Raw genomic sequence first — 25,656 nt, 5'->3', positions numbered from 1 at the left:
TCCCTCTCATAGTCTCTCTCTGGTAAGCACATGTGCCCTAAGACAAAAACCTAAAAAAAAAAAAAAAAAATCCCAAAACTCAATTTAGTCATGTGACACCAACCCCTTGTCTGGGTACCTCTGTGTGGTCACCCTATCAGGGAAGCCACAACATGCTCTGAACTTACATGAGGAGCTCTTAGTTGTGGAGCTTCATTTGATCTAATACAACAGGCTAAGAAGTGATTAACTGTATTAATTCTATAATTTATCTCCTTCTGTTGGCTATAAAATGTCTTTGGAGCCCTTATCAAATATCACCAGAGGCTATTTTCAAGTAGAGAGGAGAAAGAGAAAAATTAAAGCTTATTCTCGTTTCCCAGTGATATTAAAGAAATGTTTAAAAAATTGCATTCATAGCAAGGTAGCTTCTGGTCTGTTTTACTGTTCAAAATGATCTGAACATTGTGTGGCAGGCGTGTACTTTAAACTGTCATCTCTTATCGAGTTATCAGAATTGATCAAACTTAGGTTAAGAAGACTCTATTAGTTCAAAAATGGAAAACTTACCCCTGGTATTAAAAATAGGGGTGCTGATTACTCTTAGGGAGTGATAAGTAGAAGGGACCCCAGGGGCTTGCTGGATATTGGTAATTCTTTGTTTTTTGATTTAGATGCTGGTTACATAGGTGTTCACTTTGTGAAAATCCTTCTTACTGTAAGTTTAAGATTTGCACACTCTTGATAGATTTCAAAAAGATGTTAAAAAACTTGAATTAATGGGACCAGCAGTTAATGTAATGACTATGCCGCTGGATTCCCATGTAGTCAACCGCGGTTCGCGTCCCAGACCTGGTGGCTTAAAACTCACACTAGTCGTGTGTGTGTGCGCCCAAGATCCCAGAGAAAAAAGGAGGAGAAGGGATTGTGGCATGGCCATCCCCCCTGGTGGGGGGTGATTTCTTGCTTTCTGTCTCTCTGTCTCTCTCTGTCTGTCTGGCAAGTGCGCGTGCCCTGTAGCAAAAACCTCTCCAAAGGAAAAAAACAAACAAACAAAAAAACTTGAATTAACATCCATTTGTTTCCCATAGCAAGATCTCCAGTTAAAAAAATATCTGATGATAGATTCCCTCAATTACCAGAGATACACTGTCACTTCTGCTTGGAGATTAATTCTTCCATTTGTTTGAAACCTTCTTCAGAAAAAGTAAAGCTATTGAAATTATTAATTCGCTTTATTCAAAAGAGAAGCTTCTCGAAACTCAGGCATTTTCTTTCTAGTCATAGCCATGCTCATTTCAATTCTTTGCATGATGACTTTGACTTATTCATGTGTTTCAATGTGCCTTTATTAAGGGAGCTAACTAAGGTAAAGTGCTTGGCAAACACCTTGCAAATGGTAATGACTCCTTAATGGTAGACATTATCGTTATAATCTGCTAGGTACTCCAATGCAAGGCTTAAACTTTATTTTCAAAGTCATCCTCTCAATTACTACTTGGTAGTGAAGAACTTATTTCTTAGTTACCCTACTTTTTTGTATACCACACAATGAAATAATAAAAATCATGGTAGAATTGACAGTTTAGGTCACAATGTCTAGTGAAGCTTTAGGTGCCCAGCCATGAAAAATACTTACACTGTCTAGAGAGCATATGGCAGGTTGGTATAGCAGTAGAACGTGATGTTCTGTGAGACAATCTCACATAGGAAGGTTGTCAGTTCAAATCCAGAGACCTCCCTGAGTACACTAGACTCATACGTGCCTATGAACCAGGGCTAGCTGAACTGGGCAGATCATGGCATGAAGACTCGGCTGAGGGTGCCGTCTCTCTCTCTCTCTCAGCCTCTCTGGTTCATGGAAGAAATAAATGAACTTTAAAAAGTATATGTAGTATGCATAAAGTAACATCCTGAGTCCATAGTGATATAAATAAAAGATTTAATAAATAGGTAATGGAGAGAAAAGAAACAAATCTCCCACGCAGAAGACTATCAATGTACATAGTTCCTGCTCAAAAAGGTGGCACTTACTGGGAACCAGCAGTTAGTGTAATGGCTATGTCGCTGGACTCCCACGTAGTCGACCACGGTTCGTGTCCCGGACCCGGTGGCTTAAAACTCACGCCGGGCGCGTGTGCGTGCGTGCCCAACATCCCGAGAGGAGAATGGAGGAGAAGGGATTGCAGCGTGACCATTCCCCCTGGGGGGTGATTTCTCGCTTTCTGTCTCTATGTCTCTCTCTGTCTGTCTGGTGAGCGCACGCGCCCTACAGTGAAAATCTCTCAAAAAAAAAAAAAAAAAAAAAAAAAAGGTGGCACTTACTGCCCATACTGCCCAGTCCCTGAAATGTAGACTATCCTTAGTGACTTGCTTCTGAAGAGTGAATTTGGAAAGAGGGGAAATGTAACTTTATAGTGGAGAAACCTGGTAAACTCTATCACAGCCAGATGATCAGGGTTAAAATTATAAGTGCTAAGTCATGTTGATAGTATGTAACCTTGCTATGACGTGGGAAGAATGGTATGTTGCCTCTGTGGTCTTCCTCTCACAAATCTATGGCCCTAGTAAAGCCATAAGAAAAATATCAAACGAGCTCAACTGAGGAATTTTTACAAAATACCAAATGAATATTCCTAAAAATTGCCAAGGTCATAGAAAACAAGGAAAGTCTGAGGCATTTTCTAGCTAAAGGAGTCTAAGGATGCTAGGCCACTAAATGTAATGTGATTGCTGAAGGGCAGAGGGAACAGCAACTACAAAGACCTAGAGAGGAAATTACTCTGCATGTCTGCGCATCAGAAAAGCCAGTGGGGCTGGTCTGCTGTGAGCAGCCAGGGAAGCCATGCATAAGGGGCAGAAAGACTGAGGTGGTTTTTGACCCTGTAGACACATTGGAAGCCGCTGAGGAGATTTCTAAAATACTTGTGTCCATCAGCTAATTATAAGTGATTGATTTAACTAATCTGAGTTAAAAATACATGAATTAAAATGATATACATCCACATGGCTTAGTCTATGGAACATTTTAAGAGTAAAAGCAAGTCACACAATATAAACTGTAATTCTGTTATAATTCTGTTAAGATCAAAAACAACAAACAATATACAGTATTTTGTATGTGCGTGTGTTTAAAGTCCCCTTCTCTCAAAAATCAGAGGTATTATGAACGAAAAATCTAGGAAATTTAACAAAGTATTTACCTCATAGGAGAAGCACTAAGGGGTCTTGAAAAGTAAGTGTAGAGATCATTCCTAAACTGGATAATGAAACATGTAATACCTATTCTTTAAAGCATGCATATATTCCATACCTTCTTTTGAAACATGAAATAACTCACAATTAAGTAAAAACTTTTTAAAGACATTTTTGCTCTGGGTACATGTGCTCACCAGAGAGAAAGAGAGATGGAAAGCAATCCCTTCTCCTGCATTCTCCTTTTGGGACTTTGGCCACACATGTGCATGTGCCCAGCGTGTTTCCAGCTGCTGGGCCCGGGACGTGAACCATGGTTGACCACATGAGAGTTGAGTGCCTTAACCACTACACCACCTGCCGGCCCCCACAATTTAAAAACATTTAAAAAGTTAACCAAATTTGACCCAGTCTGGTGGCACAGTTGGTAACATACTGAACTGTAGTGCTGGAGGCTGCATTGCCAGCCATGGGTTCAGACCTTTGGGTGGCCTGAAAACGTGCGTGTGTGCCCCGGATGCTAACAAACTGAGAGTTGGTGAAAGGGAATCAGGGAGTGGTGAGCCCTGCTGAGGGTATTTGTTTTTCTCTGTTGCATGTGCATTCACTATCTCATGAATAAAACAAATATAAAAAATTAACCAAAATTTTACTTTATAGTAGTCCAGTGGTCAAGATAGTGGATTATCCTTCATACTACCCTAGTGTTCTCCACTGACACACACCATATTTTAAAAAGAACAAACCAATTCAGGAGAAGGTGTACTGCTAAGGCATCTGGGATTATTTACAACCAACCATAAAACTAGGAGCACCTTACTTAAAAATGAAACTACAGGGAAATATGGGAAGGGTCTTGAAATATATGGAGGACTGTTATGTGAAAGAAGAAATAGACTTAATGCTTGTTTTGTTAACTTCTATAGTAAATTTAGACCAACAGATTTCTGTAGTTCAAAAGCAGACTTTGATGAAAATAATGATCTGAGATATTTGTAATTGAGAGTGAGCAATTTTACAATTTTATGAACATTTTCCTGATATTGTTCAAATAAAAGCTATATGGCTACACAGATGAGACATTCCTGCTTTTTTAAAATCAGTCTGGATAATCTTAGTAGCTAGACAAATACTTGTGTCCTAGATATCATCAATAAATACCTGTGCTCATAGGTTAGGGAAATGCCCATTCCACTCACGATTGCACACAGGGTTCTGTAGTCAGAATCCATGGTGAGTTGATCAAGGCACCTTCACACTTGTGACCACGTAGAAGCCTCAAATGCCATGACCAGCAGTGGGGGCGGGCTTCTTCTCTGGCAATTCGTCTAGAAAGTGACTGGGGACTAACTGGAGGGATGCCACAGATGTCTACAGCAAAGAAGGTGAAATCAATGACCCAACCAAATGAAATGCTTAAGGATGCACTCCTCCAATGGCTCACTATGTAGTAGTCATTAGGAATTACTGCTATGCATATGGCAGTTACGACTATCTGGTCAAGATATTGACCAGAAGGGGTCAATATTTTTATAAGGACCAACTATTTATAAATATATTGACTAAAAGGGAGTCAATATCTTTATAAAACTCAAGATCCATTTCTAAGGCATCTGATTTCAAGAAGACTGCCCAAAACGCTGCTAGGCAAATCCTCTGGTAGGATTTTGGAACTAGCCTACTGAATATTATCTATTTACTTAGCCAATATTTCGCTAGTGCTTGCTATTTGTCAGACATTATCTTAGACATTGGTGATATATCAGTGTAATCTCAGCCAAAAGTACTGACCCACATGAAACTTACATTCTAGTAGGAACACTTTTAAGTTTGTTATCGGCATTCAATGTTCTTCACTGTATGTTCTGGCTTTACCTCTTTTTTTAACTGTATGAAACCATTACTAGTCCTCCAGCATGTCAGGTTTGCTCAAGCATCTACATGCTGTTCTCTTGTCTGGAACCACTGGGGCTCAGCTCAAGCCACGTCTTTTCTAGGAATACTTCTCCAACTCCCAGGCAGTTTTTCTCTCTTAAAGCACCCTGTTTAACTTTCTATTATAGTCCCTCCACTAGAATATGTTCAATACATACATGTAGAATAATGAAAGATCACAGTATTTAATCAGATGTTTCAGGGCATAAGCAACCTAAAAGATGCAGGTGTGTTCAAAAGCAGAAACATAAACATCATTTTCCCGTCAAATTAATTAGAGATGTTAGGAAATTATTTTAAGTATTAAATTTCTACAGAAATCAATGAAGACAAAAGACCTTTCTCTGTACTTCTTTCTTTCTATATAAAGCTTATTTCTCCTTCCCTCTATCCATGAGTCTATATGTAAACCCAAACAGGATTCTGGAAGTTTCATAGCTCTCAATATAAAGCTTGTTTTTCACTATGGAGTTATATCAGATGTGAGATGAGGATTTCCAAGAGACATCTAGTTAATGAAGAAAGGAGATTAAAAAGAGAGTAACGACATGGCCGTTAACTCACCATATGGAATCGCTTTTATGGTAGATACGGGATTGGTTTTGGGAAGTGATGTTAGTCCCATTTTATTTAAAGAGCCTATAGATGGAAATTATATTTTAATTGAAAATATTTAACACAGCTTATCTTGGTCAATCATAAAACCACTGTACTGCAGATCTCACTCACACCAGCATCCATGTGCTAGATGTTAGCTCCCATAGATGTAACATCTTGTCTCTTTCTTTTCAGTTTGTCAGAGGGTATGTACACTTGCCAGATAGAGAGAGAGAGAGAGACAGAGAGAGAAAGAAATCACCTTCCATGGGGCATGGTCTCATTGCAATTACTTCTCCTCCATTTCCCCCTCCTTTTGGGATGTTGGGCATGCAAACACACACACACACACACAGTGTTTTTTAAGCTGCCAGGCATGGAGTTAGAGTCACACAGTTGGCCATAGAGGATCCAGCTGCCTTAATCAGCAGGCCACGGACTGGTCAATTTTTTTTTTTTTTTATTAAATTGCTAGAGAGCACATACACTGACCAGAGAGAGACAGAGAGAGGGAGAAAGTACTCCCTCCCCATGGGATGTGATCATGCCACCTTCCCTTCTCCTCCATCTCTTCATCCTTGCAGGAACTGGGACATGCACATGTATGTGGTGTTTTTCAAGTTGCCAGGGTCAAGATTCAAACCACAGTTGGCCATGTGGGATCTGGCTCCCTTTACCACTAGGCTATGGAGTCAGCCCTCTTATTTATTTCAATGTCCCGATGACATCAGGGTCGCTTAAGTTTGTCATCCTTTCTTGGCCATGATATTACTGTTTTAGTTTCTTAATATATCTATGGTCATCTCTTCTCTCTCTCTTTTTTTTTTTTTTTTTTTTTTTTTGAGAGGCATTTTCTTTAGGGCATGTACACTCGCCAGAAAGATGAGAGAGACAGAGAGTGAGAAACCCCCAACAACATAATGCCCAGCGGGGGGCGGGGGGGGATGGCCATGTCACAATCCCTTCTCCTCCACTCTCCTCTTGTGATCTTGGACATGGACACACACATGCCCAGTGTGAGTTTAAGCCACAAGCCACTGGGTCCAGGACTCAAACTGTGTCAACTACATGGGAGTCCAGTGACATAGCCATTACACCAAGTACTGGTCCCAGTCATCTCTTCTCAATTCAGTTTTTTTAGTCTTTATCCTTTAGCCTGAAGAGATATTCTACAAGGTACTGTTCATAACCCTATTATAACTTATCTACATGCAGATGACTTTCAAATTTCTCTCTTATCTAGAAATCTCTTTTTTGAATTCTAGACGTAGAACTGCTAGATAGCTTCATTTGAATTTCTGATCAACTATGAACATTCACGTGTCTCAAATGGCACCAGTTGATTTTTGCGGTCGGTATCGGCCTGTTTTGTGTTTCCTTTTATCATGTCGTGGCTCTCCCCACCAACCTCAAGCTAGGATCCTGGAAATGAAGCAGACCTTTCCCTTCTTTAGATACCCAGTCTCCACAGTATATATAATCAAGCAACAGGTCCAGAATAAATTCTTATAAAAAAATATTCTAAAATATTTTCCTTGCATACAAATTCATCTCTAATCTTCTCCATCTCCCATATTGCCTTGGAGCTGAGAGACCAGATTTGAATTCTGGCGCCGTCTTTGGACTGCTGTGCATCTTTGAGAAAGTTACTTAACTTCTCTAAGCCCCAATTTTCTCATCTGTGAAAGGAGAGCAGTGGACATACCTCCTATGCTTATTGGGTGAAAGAAGTCAGCACAATTATCTAAAAATTATTTAGCTATCATATCAGTCTGGTACACTAATAACTTCATGCCTTGTATCTAGCATGCCCTAACTCCTGCCTACTCTGTTACTTCCTCTCAAACTAAAGAAATGCTATTTGTGCTTTTCTTGTGCATTGTCCATTCTCTTTCATTAGGGTCTTTACATATGATATTCCTCTTATCTAAGTAAAGTGTATTTTATCTTTTAGGGGATCAAGAAATCCATTAATCCTTCAAAACTCTCTAATATCTAAAAGAGAGCCATTCTCACTTCTGAATTACATGGTCTAGTCTGAATTGTCTTTTTCACATAGAGTGCTTGGAATCTCTTTCTCTCTCTTTCTCACAGTGGATGCAGTCTCTTGAGCATTATCTGAGGTGCCTGCCAAGGCCCAGATTCTTGGGTACCATCCAGAGCTGCATGTTGTAAATCTCTTCAGTTAGATAAGGAATCCCTATGTTAGGGCTAAAAAAACCTCCTGTGTTAGAGTAAACATGGTTAAATGATCTTCCCTATTACTGCTTTCATAAACACAAATCCCTATTTTAGAAATGTGTATACTCACCTGAGGGGAAAAAAGTTAGTCCAGGCTTGAAGTCTGGGGAATTGTTTTCACTATCACTTTCAAAATGTATCAGCGTCGCATTACTAGGACTGAGTACTGAAGTGAGAGTCACAATTCCACAAAATCTAGCTGTAAATGTTTTAGGGATATGAGATTTATACTTATAAAAAAATTAAAAATCAGAGCACAGAGGTAAAATCTCACCCCATTAATTTTTTTCTTAGCAATTTTAGTTTTCTATCATTTTGGCTTGTAGGTACACCTTTATATCTGCTGTGGAAATTACACATTAATCTCACAATAGCAATACATTACAATGTTATCTTGCAGAAAAAGCTCTGTTAATAGGGAAAAGACAACTGATTTCTTTTGCATAGAAAAATATGTCATGACTTTCCCAATGACTCATGGTACGCTCAAAAACTTCAGCTTTACTGCTTACAGTAAAACAAGCTGGGTGAAAGCAAAACAAAAACCAAACACCGAAGCTAGTGTAGAGACAGAGAGTGAGAAACCCCCAACAACATAATGCCCAGCGGGGGGCGGGGGGGGATGGCCATGTCACAATCCCTTCTCCTCCACTCTCCTCTTGTGATCTTGGACATGGACACACACATGCCCAGTGTGAGTTTAAGCCACAAGCCACTGGGTCCAGGACTCAAACTGTGTCAACTACATGGGAGTCCAGTGACATAGCCATTACACCAAGTACTGGTCCCAGTCATCTCTTCTCAATTCAGTTTTTTTAGTCTTTATCCTTTAGCCTGAAGAGATATTCTACAAGGTACTGTTCATAACCCTATTATAACTTATCTACATGCAGATGACTTTCAAATTTCTCTCTTATCTAGAAATCTCTTTTTTGAATTCTAGACGTAGAACTGCTAGATAGCTTCATTTGAATTTCTGATCAACTATGAACATTCACGTGTCTCAAATGGCACCAGTTGATTTTTGCGGTCGGTATCGGCCTGTTTTGTGTTTCCTTTTATCATGTCGTGGCTCTCCCCACCAACCTCAAGCTAGGATCCTGGAAATGAAGCAGACCTTTCCCTTCTTTAGATACCCAGTCTCCACAGTATATATAATCAAGCAACAGGTCCAGAATAAATTCTTATAAAAAAATATTCTAAAATATTTTCCTTGCATACAAATTCATCTCTAATCTTCTCCATCTCCCATATTGCCTTGGAGCTGAGAGACCAGATTTGAATTCTGGCGCCGTCTTTGGACTGCTGTGCATCTTTGAGAAAGTTACTTAACTTCTCTAAGCCCCAATTTTCTCATCTGTGAAAGGAGAGCAGTGGACATACCTCCTATGCTTATTGGGTGAAAGAAGTCAGCACAATTATCTAAAAATTATTTAGCTATCATATCAGTCTGGTACACTAATAACTTCATGCCTTGTATCTAGCATGCCCTAACTCCTGCCTACTCTGTTACTTCCTCTCAAACTAAAGAAATGCTATTTGTGCTTTTCTTGTGCATTGTCCATTCTCTTTCATTAGGGTCTTTACATATGATATTCCTCTTATCTAAGTAAAGTGTATTTTATCTTTTAGGGGATCAAGAAATCCATTAATCCTTCAAAACTCTCTAATATCTAAAAGAGAGCCATTCTCACTTCTGAATTACATGGTCTAGTCTGAATTGTCTTTTTCACATAGAGTGCTTGGAATCTCTTTCTCTCTCTTTCTCACAGTGGATGCAGTCTCTTGAGCATTATCTGAGGTGCCTGCCAAGGCCCAGATTCTTGGGTACCATCCAGAGCTGCATGTTGTAAATCTCTTCAGTTAGATAAGGAATCCCTATGTTAGGGCTAAAAAAACCTCCTGTGTTAGAGTAAACATGGTTAAATGATCTTCCCTATTACTGCTTTCATAAACACAAATCCCTATTTTAGAAATGTGTATACTCACCTGAGGGGAAAAAAGTTAGTCCAGGCTTGAAGTCTGGGGAATTGTTTTCACTATCACTTTCAAAATGTATCAGCGTCGCATTACTAGGACTGAGTACTGAAGTGAGAGTCACAATTCCACAAAATCTAGCTGTAAATGTTTTAGGGATATGAGATTTATACTTATAAAAAAATTAAAAATCAGAGCACAGAGGTAAAATCTCACCCCATTAATTTTTTTCTTAGCAATTTTAGTTTTCTATCATTTTGGCTTGTAGGTACACCTTTATATCTGCTGTGGAAATTACACATTAATCTCACAATAGCAATACATTACAATGTTATCTTGCAGAAAAAGCTCTGTTAATAGGGAAAAGACAACTGATTTCTTTTGCATAGAAAAATATGTCATGACTTTCCCAATGACTCATGGTACGCTCAAAAACTTCAGCTTTACTGCTTACAGTAAAACAAGCTGGGTGAAAGCAAAACAAAAACCAAACACCGAAGCTAGTGTATTCCTCCTTCCTAGCAAGACATGACTGTACTTTCAGTGAGCAGGTGTCGCCTAGAGATCTGCTTCGCCCACGCTCTGCCGGATTACGAGGTGGTGCTTCCCCTCACCTGCCCTTCATGTCTGATAAATACACGGAGCGTATCTATAGTCCTGGTCTCTAACCACCCTACCATCTAGCTGAAAGACAAATCATAGGTTGAGAAAGTTGGTGACAAGGCTGGAAGTTAATTCTTAATACTCAATAGATTGTTTGGTGCTAACTAAAAGTATATTTGAAGATTAGGTTGGGTATTAAAAGTAACTTTAAGGCATAAGTAGAAATATAATTTTGGGGGACCAGCAGGTGGCAAGGTGTTTAAGGTGCTGGATTCTCACATGGCTGACCATGGTTTGAGTCCCAGGCCTGATGACTTGAAAATCATGAGAGATGTATGCATGTCTGACCATAATCCCGAGAGGAGAACAGAGGACAACAGACCGTAGCACAACCATCCCCCTGGAGGGTGATTTCTCTCTAGCAAGCACATGTGCCCTATGGTAAAAACCTTTAAAAAAAATTGAAATGTAATTTCTAGTTTTCTGTTGGATACAAAAATAAAAACATGAGCAGCAGAAGGACTAGTACAGAATGAAGAAAGTTTAAAATTTTACCTAATATGACTGCCAAAAACTTACTGTTACCATTTCCCCATTTCTCTGAGGACTTCATTTTCACCTTCCAAATAATCTGGAACATTCGTCACAACTTGCGTGTTTTTATCAAAAACTTTGCTGATGAATTAGTTGCTCATTGATGGGTTTTAAAGTTACAGTTTTATGACACTGTGAATATCCAGCGCAAGAAATTGACATTCCCACTCTACTTCCTGGAACTCAAAGAAGCCAGTAGTCTTTCAGAAATAAAGGATGGACTGTTACCCACCTAACTCATACTCTTCTTCAGGACCACCATAAATTACAACAGCATCACAAATACAGTTTTGGTTCAATTCAACAGTGAAGTCCTCAAATGTCAACTGTACAAATAATAAACAGCAGAGAAGTGGTCAGGGAAGAGAAAAGATAGAATTTTCCTCTTAACATTTAAAGGTTGGCACATCCTCAAATACTGTTGACAAAAGTGTAAACAATTGCAGTCTCTTTGAAGATCAACTTGGCAACATACTAGAGTACTAGATTTAAATGTACAAATTCTTGAATCCAGCAAGCCCCCTTCTGGGAATAATATGTATCCACATGTGTCTAAAAACAGTGATCAGAGCTGTTCCTGGCTGCATTGCTGGGATGGGCAAAAATGGAAAACTGGCTAAGCTTATGTTGATAGTGAACCAGTTTAGGGAACCAGTAGGTGGTGTGGTGGTTAAGGCACTGGACGCTTCCACATGGCCAACCATGGCTTGAGTCCTGGACCTGGTGGCTTGCTTTCTCGCTTTCTCTCTCTCTCTCTCTGTCTCTCTCTGGTCAAATGAAAATAAATGAATGAATAAATAAAATTAAAAAAATAGTGAACGAGTTTAATAAGCTATGAAACATCACACAATATTCCATGCAGCCATGAAAAGAGTTCTATAGGGTCACCCGAAAACAAACAAACAAACAAACAAAAAACATTGAGGTACATTTCAGTGGACAAAGGATTACCAAAGAACGTGTGTGTGTGTGTGTGTTTACAGAATATGTCTGCACAGATACTGTAGTAATTAATTAGTAATTTGCCTCCAGGGGGTAGTATGGGATTATCTGGAGACAAAGCCTTATTTTTCACTGTATATATTTTCATACCATTTTTTGTTTCAGAGAGTTTTTTTTGCTATAGGGTGCATGTGCTTACCAGAGGGACAAACACAGAAAGATGGAAAGTGAGAAATCACCCCCTGAGGGATGGCCATGCCACAATCTCTTTACTTCCACTCTCCCCTGGGACCTTGGGCATGTACACGCATGTGCCCAGTGTGAGTTTCAAGCCACCGGGTCTGGGGCTTGAACCACATTCAGATATGTGGCAGCCCAGTGCCTTAACCACTGTACCATCTGCCGACTTCACCATTAAAAATTTTTAACCCATGGGACTGGCTCTGAAGCACAGTGGCTAAGTCATGTATACAGAGAAGTGAGCCCATATGGCCAACTGGGGCTACAGTCCTGTCCCCAGCAGCTTGGAAACTCTGGGCATGCGTGCTTGCATGCCCAGAGTCCTGGCGGGCTGGAGCCGGGGAGGACGGAGGATTGTGGAGAGTGCTCTCTCTCTTTCTGGCCAGTACACACACACGCTCTGGTAATTAAAAAAATAAACAAAGAGTTCAAACCATAGAGTTCTTTTTGTTCTTAGAATTTAAAAAACAGCGAAAAGAAGCTCCTAGTCATAATGGCAACTTAATTTAGATGAAATAAATTCTGCCTCACTAACATAGCCAAGTAAAGAGATTCTTTAGTGGCTTACCTTTATGATGTGTTTCCCTGGCACGTGAATAAACCAACGACAGTTTATATTTCTGGGATAAAGCTCAGGGTAACTGGCAAAGTGAACAGTCTCTTCTGCTGAAACAGCTGCACTCCTGTACCCTGAACCTGTGGACAGTTGGGGAAATCCAAAGTGAATGACTAAGACATTTTCTTTCTCCTAGAGATTGAGGTCTGTATCCGCTGGGGAGACCTCACATCTACTTTCATTGAAATGTATGCCAAAGGTTATATATCAATTGTGTTTATATAACTTATTAAAGGTAGAGGTATTATTTATTTATTTATTTATTTTTGGAGAGGTTTTTGCTATAGGGTGTGTGCACTCGCCAGACAGAGACAGAAGCGAGAAATCACTCCCCCAGGGGAGATGGCCACACCGCCACAGTCCCTTCTCCTCCATTCTCCTCTAGGGATCTTGGGCACGCACACGCGCCCAGAGTGAGTTTTAAGCCACTGGGTCTGGGACACGAACCGCGGTTGACTACATGGGAATCCAGCAACATAGGCATTATGCTAACTGCTGGTCCAGAGGTATTATTTTTTAAAAGTTGTTTTTAATTGCCAGAGGGCACATGTGTTCACCAGAGACAGAGAGGGAGAAAGCCCCTACCCTCAGTGGGGCGTGGTCACTCCATAATCCTTTCTTCTCCATTTCTCCTTCCTAGTGGGGTTTGGGGCATGCATGCACACATGCCTAGTGTGTTTTTCTTTTTCTTTTCTTTTTTTTTTTTTTTTTGAGGGGTTTTTGCTAAAGGGCAATGGTGCTCCCTTGCTACAGGGCACATGTGCTCACCAGAAAGACAGAGAGACAGAAAGCAAGAAGTCATCCCCTAGCGGGGATGGCCACGCCGCAATCCCCTCACCTACATTTTCCTCTTGGGATCTTGGGCACACATGCACGTGTGCCCAGTGTAAGTTTAAGCCACTGGGTCTGGGACTCTAACTATAGTCTACTACATGGGAGTCCAGCAACTTAGCCATTACACCACCTGCTGGCCTCCCCCACAGTGTGTTTTTCAAGCTGTTGTGGTTAATGATTTAAACTGTGGCTGACTACTGGGATTGGAACCACGAATGGCCATGTGGGATCAAAGGAAAACAGCAGGGAAGTCAATTCCTGGAATACCTGCTTCCAAGTTTTGTACAGCAGTAAATGTAAACCCAAAAGCCACTGCTATTGTTTTTTGTACCAGAAATCAAGGTGACCATGGCCTCATTGGTCTCTGTCAGCAGTGGGGAGAGTATTAGATCTCCACAGATCTTAACTTAAAAGGAAGTAAGAAATAACATTTAAAAAGTAGCAGGAACTTGTAAGTGGAGACAGCAGATGGCATAATGGTTATGTTGTTGGATGCCCGCATAGTAGACTGTGGTTCATGTCCCTGACCTGGTGGCTTAAAATTCACACCAGGCACATGTGCATGCATGCCCAAAATCCTGAGAGGAGAATAAAGAAGGAATTCTGGCACGGTTATCCTCCCTGGGGGGTAATTTCTCCCTTTCTGTCTTTCTGACTCTCTGTTTCTCTGGCAAATGCATGTGCCCTAGAGCAAAAATCTTATCTAACATAAGTTTCTCTTTCTTTTTTTGGCTTTTGCCATAGGGCATGTGCACTTGCTGGAGAAAGACAGAGACAGAGAGAGGGAAAATAAGAAATTGCCTCCTCAGGGGTTATGGCTGTGCTGCACTCCCTTCTCCGCCATACTCCTCTCAGGGTTTGGGGCATGCACACATGCACACTCTGCAAGATTTTCAAGCTACCAGGTCCAGGACTCAAACTGTGGGCAACCATGTGAGAGTCCAGTGCCTTAACCACCGCATCACCTGCTGGCCCCTAAGTATCTCCCATGGGCTTTCAGTTCTAAATACACCACACTTTACCGCTTTTCTTAATCATCCTGGATTCTCCACTTCAGGGATTTGGCTGTTTTATTAACTTTCTGACCCCTATTTTCATGTGTCCAAATTCTATTGATACTCACCCTCCAGGACTCAAAGCCCAGTTCCCTATACAGCTTATCAGATAGCCACTGGAAAGAAGAGCTACCTTCTGATAAAGGACCACAGCGTGCTCCCCGTTCATCATTTCCTACTTTGCGATCCACACTCAGCTACCTCAAACTACAAACTGATTTGGGCAGTGGCTGCTGTTATTCTACATACATATGGGTACGATATCTCATACATAGCTGATTAAAAAAAAATGGCTGAAAGCATGATTACTGGGTAAATAGTAGGCTTAAGCACGAAGTCAATGAGTCAATAAATATTATAATCCCTAGCACAAAACCTTGGTCTATGGCATCTTCCCAGCTATCGTAAGGAGACATTTGTCTTACCCATTAGCTTTACAGAGACCGAGTTCGAGGTCTGTACTAGCTGTGGAGACCTTCTGTTACGTTTGAAGTATATTTCAATTAAAGTAGATACATCAATTATGTTTATAGAACTTATAAGAGGTAGAGGTATACTTTGAAAAAAATAAAATCAATTGCCACAGGGCACATGTGCCCACCAGAGAGAGACAGAGAGGGACAGGGGGGAAGCGTACTCTAATAGAGTGTGGTCATGCCGTAATTCCTTCTACTCCTCTCTCCATCCTGCTGGGATTTGAAACATGCATATACATATGCACAGTGTGTTTTTCAAGCAGCTGGAGTTGAGATTTGAACTGTGGTTGGCCATGTGGGATCCAGCTCCCATAACCACTGTGCTATGGATTTGGCTTGAGAGGGAATCAATAAAATAAATTTCATGACATGAATGATCTATCGAGTTATGAGAAAAAAGTAAATTATAACCCAATGTTAAGTTCGAAATGTGTGTAAATGGGTATGCATCAAAATGTTAACAGCGGCTATTTCTAGTTGGTAGGGCTATGAATGGTTTACATTTTCTTCTTTTTGCGCATCTAGGTTTACCAAATCTGGCAAACATGCAAAAAAAATTGTGAAATAAAACTGCCTCAAGAGGAAGTTTTCTGTTATTAAACTTGACAAAGAATGTGATATTTAAGGTCTGACTTAGAAAACATTGAAGAGAGTGATCAGAGGATGTGCTGTTCTCACTTTCCACTCTTACAACCCACCCCTTCAAATTTTGTGGGCGGGCACAGTAATTATGTAAGAAAATCATCATCTTGTGTGCAGAAATCTCACTTCAGATCCTTTGTCATCTATTTGGGCTTTTAGATACTCTAAAGTAATAAATAATATCGCATACTTACTTATAAGCACTCTGCTGCTTGACTGTAAAGGTGTGTAGTCATGATCACATCCAACTTGATTTTCTATGTCTACACTTGTATATTTTATCAGAGTAATTTTATCTCCTGGTAAAATTGTTTTCCAGATACATGCACCGGGTTAGGGAAAGGTTGAGAAAAATACACTAAATGGTGGAGTAAAAATTGTAAATAAGATACTATACCTGTGTTTCAGCTTACAACTAATAATAGATTTTACAGACTCTTAGAAGATAAAAGACAATGGGGCCAGCAAGTGGCATGGTAGTTAAGGGCACTGGACTCCCACATGGCTGACTGCAGTTCGAGTCCTAGACCTAGAGGCTTGCTTTCTCACTTTCCCTTTCTCCCTCTCTCACTCTGTTCCTTTCAGGTCAAATGAAACTAAATAAATAAAGTAATTCTTAAAAAAAAAAAAGAAGAAGATAAAAGGCAATGGAATTTGTGTGTGTGTGTGTGCGCGCACAAGAATTTGGTTTTGCTCAAGTTGCTAATATTTACCCAACAAACGGACAAGTATTAAGGGCCAGAAACTGCCTTTTAAATTTCATCTAATTACAAAATACTAGAACTTAGATCTGTAAGTTGAAGAAACCTATCCTTCCACTCTAAGTTATTATTAGTCTAATTAAAATTTATAACATTCACTCAGAAGTTGAATTATGGATAATGAATTCATATGAATTATGGATTGACCGCGCGACATACCAACACTAACCAGCCACATTCTCCAAGGTCATCCCTCATCACAGTCTCAGCGTTGCGATGTCATTCCTCCAATTCCCAGTAAGGTCACCTCTGACCTTGTACTAACAACTTTAGAAACAAGTCTAAGCATTTTGAAGGTAGTTCTACCTAAGTGAACACATAATCCTTTACCTTTATTTTCCTGTATGCATTCATCTTATTCAAGAAAAGAAATCCCAGTGAGTGATAAATCCTAACTTCTTCCATTGCTACATTCAGCTGGAACTTAACATGTCAGAATAAACTTCTTTCAAAATTCAGATATCTTTATCAACAACCTGAGACCTATTAATAGCCCTACCACCCTCTACGTAATAAGCATTCAGAACTGAATGAGATACCATATTCTTTTATGCCGTGTTCCCTAAACCAAACACTGATCATTCTTAACCAGAAACTCTTGGTCTTTCCCCACTCAAGTCCATCATCTTCAATACACATGTAAAAATAAGCTGCCCAAATTATTATTCAACTCATTTAAGCAGCACTTCAATTTAAAAATTAATGAGCTGCCTAAAATATAAAAATCAGTTTTCTAAGCACGTCAATTTAAAAAGCACTCTATATCTATCATCTGTCTTGAGACTCATTAATTTCTGTGAGGTAGGCAGGAGAGAAATTACTCTCACCTTTCCAAATGGGAAAACCAGCAATGATATTAAAAGACTTATCATAACTCTCATATATTAGGAACTATAGTTTAGGTCTCATGAATTTAAGAACCAGTACTTTCCCCTGTTTTCATCAAATGATTTTTTTTTTTTAATCTTTAATAGGGGCTGGTGGCATGATGGTTGGGGGCGCTGGAGTCCCACGTGGCCATCCATGGTTTGGGTCCCAGACCTGGCAGCTTGCTTTCTCACTTTCCCTCTCTCTCTCTCTCTCTCTCTCTCTGGCCAAATTAAATAATTCTCAAAAAATTTCTAGCTCAGAGATGGAAAATAGGTTTGAAGTTGTATGCTAATCTTGAGTTACGGTGAGTCACTACATTTAAAAGAATGCTGAGTTCTAATCAACTTAAGTGAGAGAAGAGTGTCAAAATTAAGATTTGATTTATTCACTTCACTCCAGTATCTATGGAACACACTTTACACACCAGGCTCTGTTCCATGCTCTGAGAAAGGCAATGGGCATGGAATGAAGGAGGGTGTCAACTGCCACTTCTGAAAATCTAGCTTCTACCTATCAGAATAGAGATGCTTGGTGGGAAGAATTCATTCCATGTGAAATTCACCATGAATTTTCAATTTTCACTATCCAATGCTGCTTAACATTCTGGAGAAGCCACTATGCAAACTGGCCCCATTCCCTATTTCTAAAGCTCCTGTCTTCTCATGTTTTGACATTCTCAACTCAGAATGCACCTTTCCATGGGCTCTTACTATTCCTGTAGAACCGGATTGAACGAGTTCGTCCAGGGAGGATTTGTATTAGCTTCTACCAGCTTCCTGGGCACACTATTGACTTTATACGATTTTATTGAACTTTACTGCTTAAGATGTTTCAGCCTATATTGGTGGTAGGAAATTGGACACAGATCTGCATAAATATTAACTTTGATATACCAGCTTTATGTGGGCCTATCTTGGGTATTTTGTTTTATTTATTTGGTAGTACATAAAATAACAATGTATGCTACAATTGTTTACCTTCGATTTGTTGAAATACAGTACAAATTTATGCAAATACTTAGTTGTAATGCTACTGAAAATCTTATTTACTTCCAATTGACTTTTTGTTTTGTTTTGAGAGGTTTTTTGCTATAGGGCTCGTGCACTCGCCAGAAAGACAGAGAGAGAGAGACAGAAAGCAAGAAATCACCCCCGGGGGGGATGGCCACACAGCAATCCCTTCTCCTCCATTCTCCTCTCAGGATCTTGGGCATGCATGCATACACACCCAGCGTGAGTTTAAGACCACCAGGTCCAGGACTCGAATCGTGGTTGATTTAATGGAAGTCCAACGACATAGCCATTATGCCAACTGCTGGTCCCAAAGCAATCCTTTTAAAATATGTCTGATCGGGGGCCAGCAGGTGGGACAGTGGTTAAGGCTCTAGACACTCCCACATGGCTGATCACGATTTGAGTCCCAGACTGGTAGCTTGCTTTCTGACTTTTCCTTGCTCTCTGTGTCTCTCTCTTTTTATCTCTCTCTGGTCAAATTAAATGAATGAATGAATAAATAAAATTAAATAATTCATTCCTAAAATACATACATGTCTGATCATGTTCTTCTGCTCAAAATCCTCCAGTAGCTCCCCATGTCACTTAGAATCTAAAGTCCTTTTCATGTCCCATACAGGTTAAACAATCTGGCCCTCTTCTCTCACTCAATTCTAGCTCTCTGGTCTCCTTGTCATTCCTCAAATACAACAGATGTATTCTTGCCTTGCACCTATCGTTCCTTCTGTCTGGTGTCTTCCTGTCCAACACAACCGTATGAGTCTCCCCCTCACCTTATCCAAGTATTTTTTCAGTGATGATCTTTACAGTGCTGTCTTCCCTAACTCCCCCCTTTAATCTTGCATACACTTGCACTTTCGACCCTTTTTGCTCTTTTTCTGTATAGCACTTATAACCTTGCACTATTATATGTAATCGTTTTGCTTTGTATTACCCCATTTTCACCTTCTTCCATAGAGGCAAAACGTTTCATGTTTTATCTACTGCTATATCCCTAACACCTAAAACAATTTCCGGTACACATTACAGCTTTGATAAGTATTTGTTGACTCTTTGAGAAGCCAGATCTCCATTACTTATTTAATTACTCACACCTTGTGGATTTGGTGTCTAAGCCTTTAGTTCTACTGAATCTGCCCTCAAATTTTGAATTTCTATGTCCAATGGCATTTTATCTATTCAATATTTATCTATTGACTTTGTGTCCAATGCCATTTTATTTTATTACAGAAATGTTCATTTCAATAGCATCTTACATTAGTAACTCTCCCCTATGCTTTGTCTTGAAGTTCCTTCTTGCATATATCTCTACAACACATCATTGTCTAAGTTAAGTCACTGTGTTTAAGAGTAAACTGTCATCTCTCTTCTATTCAATATACAAATGTTCTGTTCAAAAGTCATTTTATTAAAGACATTCATTTCTGAGACTGACTAGCCTGCCACAGGCACTAATCTCTCAAATTAGAAACTTCTTAATACTGGATTGAAATCAGCCATCTAACTTCTACCCAATGATCATAGTTTTCAGCTCTCTAATTAGTCAGAACAAGTCCAATTCTGCTTCTTCATTCTCAAGTCCATTCTGCTCAGATAACTCAAGATAGTTTCTTCCTTCTCCTTTAATCTTCTTTGAATCAAAAATATTCCTCAGCCGTACCTCATTGCTTTAAATTTTTTTCCATCTTGGTCATTGTCCTTCAGGTAAATTCTAGCTTACCCAATGTCTCCTTCTAAAGATTATACTTAGAACATCCTAAAGCTTCTGAAAATATTTGTTGATTGAGTCCTTCTGAGACTCTAGTAACACAAAATCCTCACTCTTGTTCTAGATACTCTTTTTCTAATAGCTTAAAAACAAAGACGGCAAAAAAGTTATTGACATCATATCATTACAAAGTTGACTCAGAAAAAAGTCAGCTTAAGCCTTTAAGCCTTTTAAATAGGGCTACAATTACACCATGTCTTCCCTGTCCTATAATTGAATATTTACATCCATTTTACATTAGTTTTATAAATTAAAATCATTCCTTCAACTTGGTTTCTCATTGCCTATGGCATAAAGTCTATAAACTCCTTCACATAAAATTTAAGATCCTCCCCAAATAAGTATTAAATATATTTTTTCTTTCTTTCATTTCTAAAGTTTATTCATTGCTGGGACCTGCTCAGCAGAATGGGTTTTTCTGAGTGTCTGGGAAGGCTGTGGATTAGAAATAAATGTACAAATACACAAAGCCATTTAGAAAACTGAGGATCAGGTGGGCCCAACTTCTCTGATAGTAAAAGTCGCAACCTCAAACCAGCCTCAGGTTTATTATTTTGTTTACTTTTTTTAAAATTTATTATCATAATCTTTTTATTACATTGAATCACATATAAAAAAATTGAATGCTTCACGAATTTGCGTGTCATCCTTGCGCAGGGGCCATGCTAATCTTCCCTGTATTGTTCCAATTTTAGTCTATATGCTGCCAATGTGAGCACAGGTTTATTATTTTATAGGGCAGAAAATGGGGGAAGAGGAAATGGGATGCAAAGCCAGTTGTTTCTAGATGTCAATTGGCTGATGACATGAAAACGACTGGTGCCATTTGGTTTCTTCTGATCTTTTTGGATGAAACCTGAATAACACACGTGGCTTCCTTAGTCAAATACCGCTTTGCAGTATTGGCAGTTAGTGTATTCATTTGGTAATGCTTTCATCACTAAGCAAATGAAGCTCACATACAGCGTTTCTACATATGTCTGAAGGTCACCATGTTTTTTTTCAGATTGGGCCACTCCCTACAATTAATTTCCTTTGTGACAGGGGAGGGGGGAAGACAGACAGACACAGGCACTCTTGATGGAGTTTTCATGCTGTCAACCTTCCCTCAGCTCTGAAGCTAGCCAGGATTATGAGTATCCCTGGCATATTCAGATAGACTTGGGATGTGAATCTGGAGCCCTCCCACGTGGCCTTCAGCATGGTGTAGCAGTGCCTTTACTGCCTGTATCGTCATGACTAGGTCTTGACCATTCTTTCTATCCTCAATATTTAGCTGCTACCCCAGTTTCCATTCATGCTACTTCCAACCATACTGGGATTCTCATCACAATCCTGATCTTTCTCACCTCCTTGACATTGCTTATACACAATTCTCTGCTTAGGTTGTCCTCTTCCTTGTCTCCACCTGTTGATATATATGCACATTCTTAGATTCTGGAGCTACTAAAAGACCTTGTGCGTTATAACATCAGAACTGTACTTTCACCTCCTAGTTTCAGTGTCACCGTTTCCACCAAAACATCCTCACTTTCTAACACTCCATACACACATCCCTTATAAATCACCCTGATGGGTGTTAGTCTCTATTCCTTATATTCTTTATAAGCATTCGGGAACTGCTTATATATAATCCATATTACCCACATACAATGGTACTTATTGCACCATTGTATGTGGGTAATATGGATTATGTATATTATTTCATTCCATTTTATAGAAGTTATTTTTGTCTAGCTCCTTCTTCCTGATTGTAAGTGCATAGAGCTGTCTTCTATGTAGACCCTTCTATACATAATATAATTTAAAAAATGAGCTAGGGGCCAGCTCTGGCACAGTGATAACATGTGTTGCTTAAGAGAAGCTGGACCCCACATAGCAACTTGGTTCAAATTCCCGGCTCAGTCATCCTGAAACATGCCAGGCATGTGCACAAGTGCTCAAGATCCAACAGGCTAGAGGCCTGGAGGAGGAGGAAGGTGTGACCAACCTGGAAAGGGCGCTGCCCTCACATGTGCATGTGCACACTCTATTGTGAATAAAAAGGGAAAAAACTGGGAGCAGCAGTTAGCGTAATGGCTATGTTGCTGGACTCCCATGTAGTTGACCGTGGTTCACGCCCCGGACCCTGTGGCTTAAAACTCAGGCAGGGCATGTGTGCGTGTATGCCCAAGATCCCAAGAGGAGAATGGAGGAGAAGGGATTGTGGCGTGGCCATCCCCCCTGGGGGGTGATTTCTCGCTTTCTGTCTCTCTGTCTCTCTCTGTCTGTCTGGCGAACGCACATGCCCTATAGCAAAAACCTCTCCAAAAAAAATAAATAAATAAAAAGGGAAAAAAACTTAGGTATTTGGATTACTTGACGTAATGAGATGCAAAACCTAAAATATCTTTAGTCTTGTAGTGCGCTGGATATGTAGAATATTTTTTAAAAGATATTGAAACTTAAAGATCATGATTATTTTCCATCTTCTAGGTGATGCTTTACAGAATATTATGCTTTTGGAAATGTGACAGGATCAGTCACTAAGCTCTCATGGCAATGTCATTACCAGATGTTATTAGTATTAGGTATTTTAATACATCGGTTCCTGAAAGCTTGTGCCTTAATAACACACCAGAGTTGATTTATAATGAGTATCAGCAATTCCAACCAGTAAATATTTGCCAACTCAAAAATGTCAGGTAAGATATATACTTTTATATTGATCAAATAGAGAATTTGCGTTAATAGATAAAATTGCTAAAATACAGTTCCTTAAATTAGCAGAGTTTGCAGTGGGAAAAAAATCCCAGAAATCATTCCTACCTGGAATACATACCATTTAGCAGAATAATTATCTTCTTTAGAATGAGAATACCTAATCTCACTTTCTCCAAATAACACTGTCCTCTGAGGCTTACAATGTTCTAAAACATGAGAAAGAAACTAATTATTTGCCCCACTTATGGACATTTCAAAATAATATAGAGGTTAGCCTGGAGTTATCCAATTTATATTACTTGTATCTATGGAAATGCATGTGTTTTTAGAAGCTATGATTGGGGCCAGTAGTTAGCGTAATGGCTAGGTCACTGGAGTCCCACGTAGTCAACTGCAGTTCGAGTCCTGGACCCAGTGGCTTAAACTCACGCAGGGCATGTGTGCCCAAGATTCCGAGAGGAGAATGGAGGAGAAGGGATTGCGGTCTGACCATCCCCCCAGGGGTGATTTCTGGCTTTCTGTCTCTCTGTCTCTCTCCATCTCTCTCTTTCTGGCAAGCATACACACCCTATAGCAAAAAACCTCTCTAAAAGAAAAAAAGAAGAAGCTATGATCTAGACATTACAAACAGACATTAACAAAATTTGAGTTTTTGTTAATAGGGCTGGCAGGTGGTATGGTGGTTAGGGTGCTGGACTCCCTCCCACATGGTCAATTGAGGTTCGAGTCCTAGACCTAGATGCTTGCTGTCTCTCTCTTGGGTCAAAATAAAAAATAATAATTTAAAATTTCAATAAATAATTCAAAAAAGAAGAAAATTTGAGTCATAATGGCCCATTTTTAACAGTTATCCAAATTTCTCAAATCATGAGTCCCACTGAGGCTGTTATAGTTATGGCACATGACACTAATAGGGTGTTTTTCTATCTCTTTCTAGAATATCCTGGGTAGTGGTAAAATACTTCTCTATGAAGATACCAAAGGAAAAGTGCACAACTTGTGCAATGGCACGTCAAGTCTTCGTCACTCACTCAAAACTATCAGATGCCAATGTCAGATACTAAATCAGAAGCTCTGTGGATGGCAGAGAATTGAAAACTTAAAAAGCTCAAATAAAATTCAGATCACTAATTTGGCACAATCCTTATGTTTATGTTCTCCTGAGGACTGTAGCTTTTACTTAAATCAGCAGAACAGCGCACACCCTCTTCTCCCTGGCTTCCATCCACGCCTTGGACAGAACTCAGGAACTTGGAGGCACACCCTGGACTCATTTCTGAGAGGCCTTGGCCTCAATTCAAATCTGAATAGGGTATAAAGGGTTAATGCCTTTCCCAACAATGAATAACACTAAAATTATTTCCATGAAGCTTTTTTTGGGACAATATGACATTAGCAGAATATTACGCACTTTAACTTCTACTAAAATCAATACAGAAAGGACCTTTCCTCAGAGTCAGTGACCTATAAATGTCTTTTTAAAAAGACTAAAGGGTTACATAAAGGACAGAAAGTTTATTTGATTTGATGGTTTGATAGGGTGCTCTCAAAAATAATATATGAAATACTTAATAATCTTATTTTCAAGAGTTGATGAAGAAAATTTCATTTAACCCTATTTACCAAGTATAGCCAGCAAAAAAAGGGGGCCAGGAGAAAATTTGGCAAAGAGAAGACAAGATGTTTAGAAAGATTATCTTAAGAAAGTGTTCTTGAAATAAATTTCTTGTCATAGTCTAATACTCATTAGCCTGGAAAATTAACTGTTATTGCCCAATTTCATTGACCTTTTAAAATCTTATTGTTACCATTAACCTTTGTTCTGAGCTTATTAACCTTTTCCACCATGTCTTCCAGGTGATCAAGTGGGATATGATTGCTACCAGGAGAGTTGCCTGTTCTGTGACAATGAGCCTTGCCACTCTGAAGACCAGCTGGAAGGGAGCTCAGAGTCACCCCAGCCCGAGGACAGGCAGCTTTCAGCTGCATCCCTGGCAGCACGGCATCTCCAAGTCCTCAGCAAGGTGGTTGATCTCGGACAACAATCAGGACAGACAGATGGATTCAGGAACAGTGATCTGCTGCCCTGAGTCCTGACCTTTAAAGAATCTGATTTCCATGGCTTAGTGGTTAAGGGAGTCAAACCCCATATGGATGACTGCAGTTCAAATCCTGGCCTCCGTAGATTGAAAAACATGCCAGACGCATGTGCATGTGTGCCCCACATCCTAATAGCATGGAGAAAGGATTGCGGTGTGAGGAAGCTCCATTGGGGCTGCTTTCTACCTCTCTCTAGCTGTCTCTTTCTGTGGCAAGTACAGTACATGTGTCTTCTGGCAAATTAAAAAGAAAATATTGGGTTCCTATACTATTAACAAATTACTTTTCCAACAAGGTGTGTTCTCTGATGCCTCTTCATTCTGAGAGGCTGTGCCCTTTTCATGGCAAACTTCCTGGTCTCTCAGGACTGAGCCTCCCAGATCCCACCACATTGGTGCTTTTATTAGTTCTTGGACTTATCTTGCACTTCACCTTTTATCACAACTGTTTATTTAGCATCCCCCCCCCTCAATATTGGGACAGTTCCTTGAGGACATCCTCAGACCCACTCTTTC

At 39.7% G+C, this 25,656-nt stretch overlaps 1 protein-coding gene and 1 non-coding gene across 2 annotated transcripts in view; both read right to left on the bottom strand.

Annotated features, from left to right (window-relative positions):
- Positions 1-25,656, bottom strand: part of OVCH1 (ovochymase 1) — a 109,217-nt gene that overhangs the window by 64,967 nt on the left and 18,594 nt on the right. The window contains 11 exon segments of the mRNA XM_027771127.1: positions 4,374-4,545; positions 5,674-5,748; positions 8,018-8,146; positions 9,937-10,065; positions 11,354-11,447; positions 12,872-12,999; positions 14,021-14,060; positions 14,062-14,159; positions 16,121-16,245; positions 23,160-23,247; positions 24,246-24,326. Coding sequence (XP_027626928.1) covers positions 4,374-4,545; positions 5,674-5,748; positions 8,018-8,146; positions 9,937-10,065; positions 11,354-11,447; positions 12,872-12,999; positions 14,021-14,060; positions 14,062-14,159; positions 16,121-16,245; positions 23,160-23,247; positions 24,246-24,326 — 1,159 coding nt within the window.
- On the bottom strand, positions 20,951-21,057 carry LOC114007558 (U6 spliceosomal RNA). Its single transcript, XR_003549165.1, has one exon. It is a non-coding gene; the product is annotated as a U6 spliceosomal RNA (small nuclear RNA).

This window comes from Tupaia chinensis, unplaced genomic scaffold (assembly GCF_000334495.1).
Source record: "Tupaia chinensis unplaced genomic scaffold, TupChi_1.0 Scaffold000028_1, whole genome shotgun sequence".
Lineage (NCBI taxonomy): Eukaryota > Metazoa > Chordata > Mammalia > Scandentia > Tupaiidae > Tupaia > Tupaia belangeri.
Note: the sequence above shows the minus strand (reverse complement) of the source record. Positions and strands in the feature narration are given on the sequence as shown.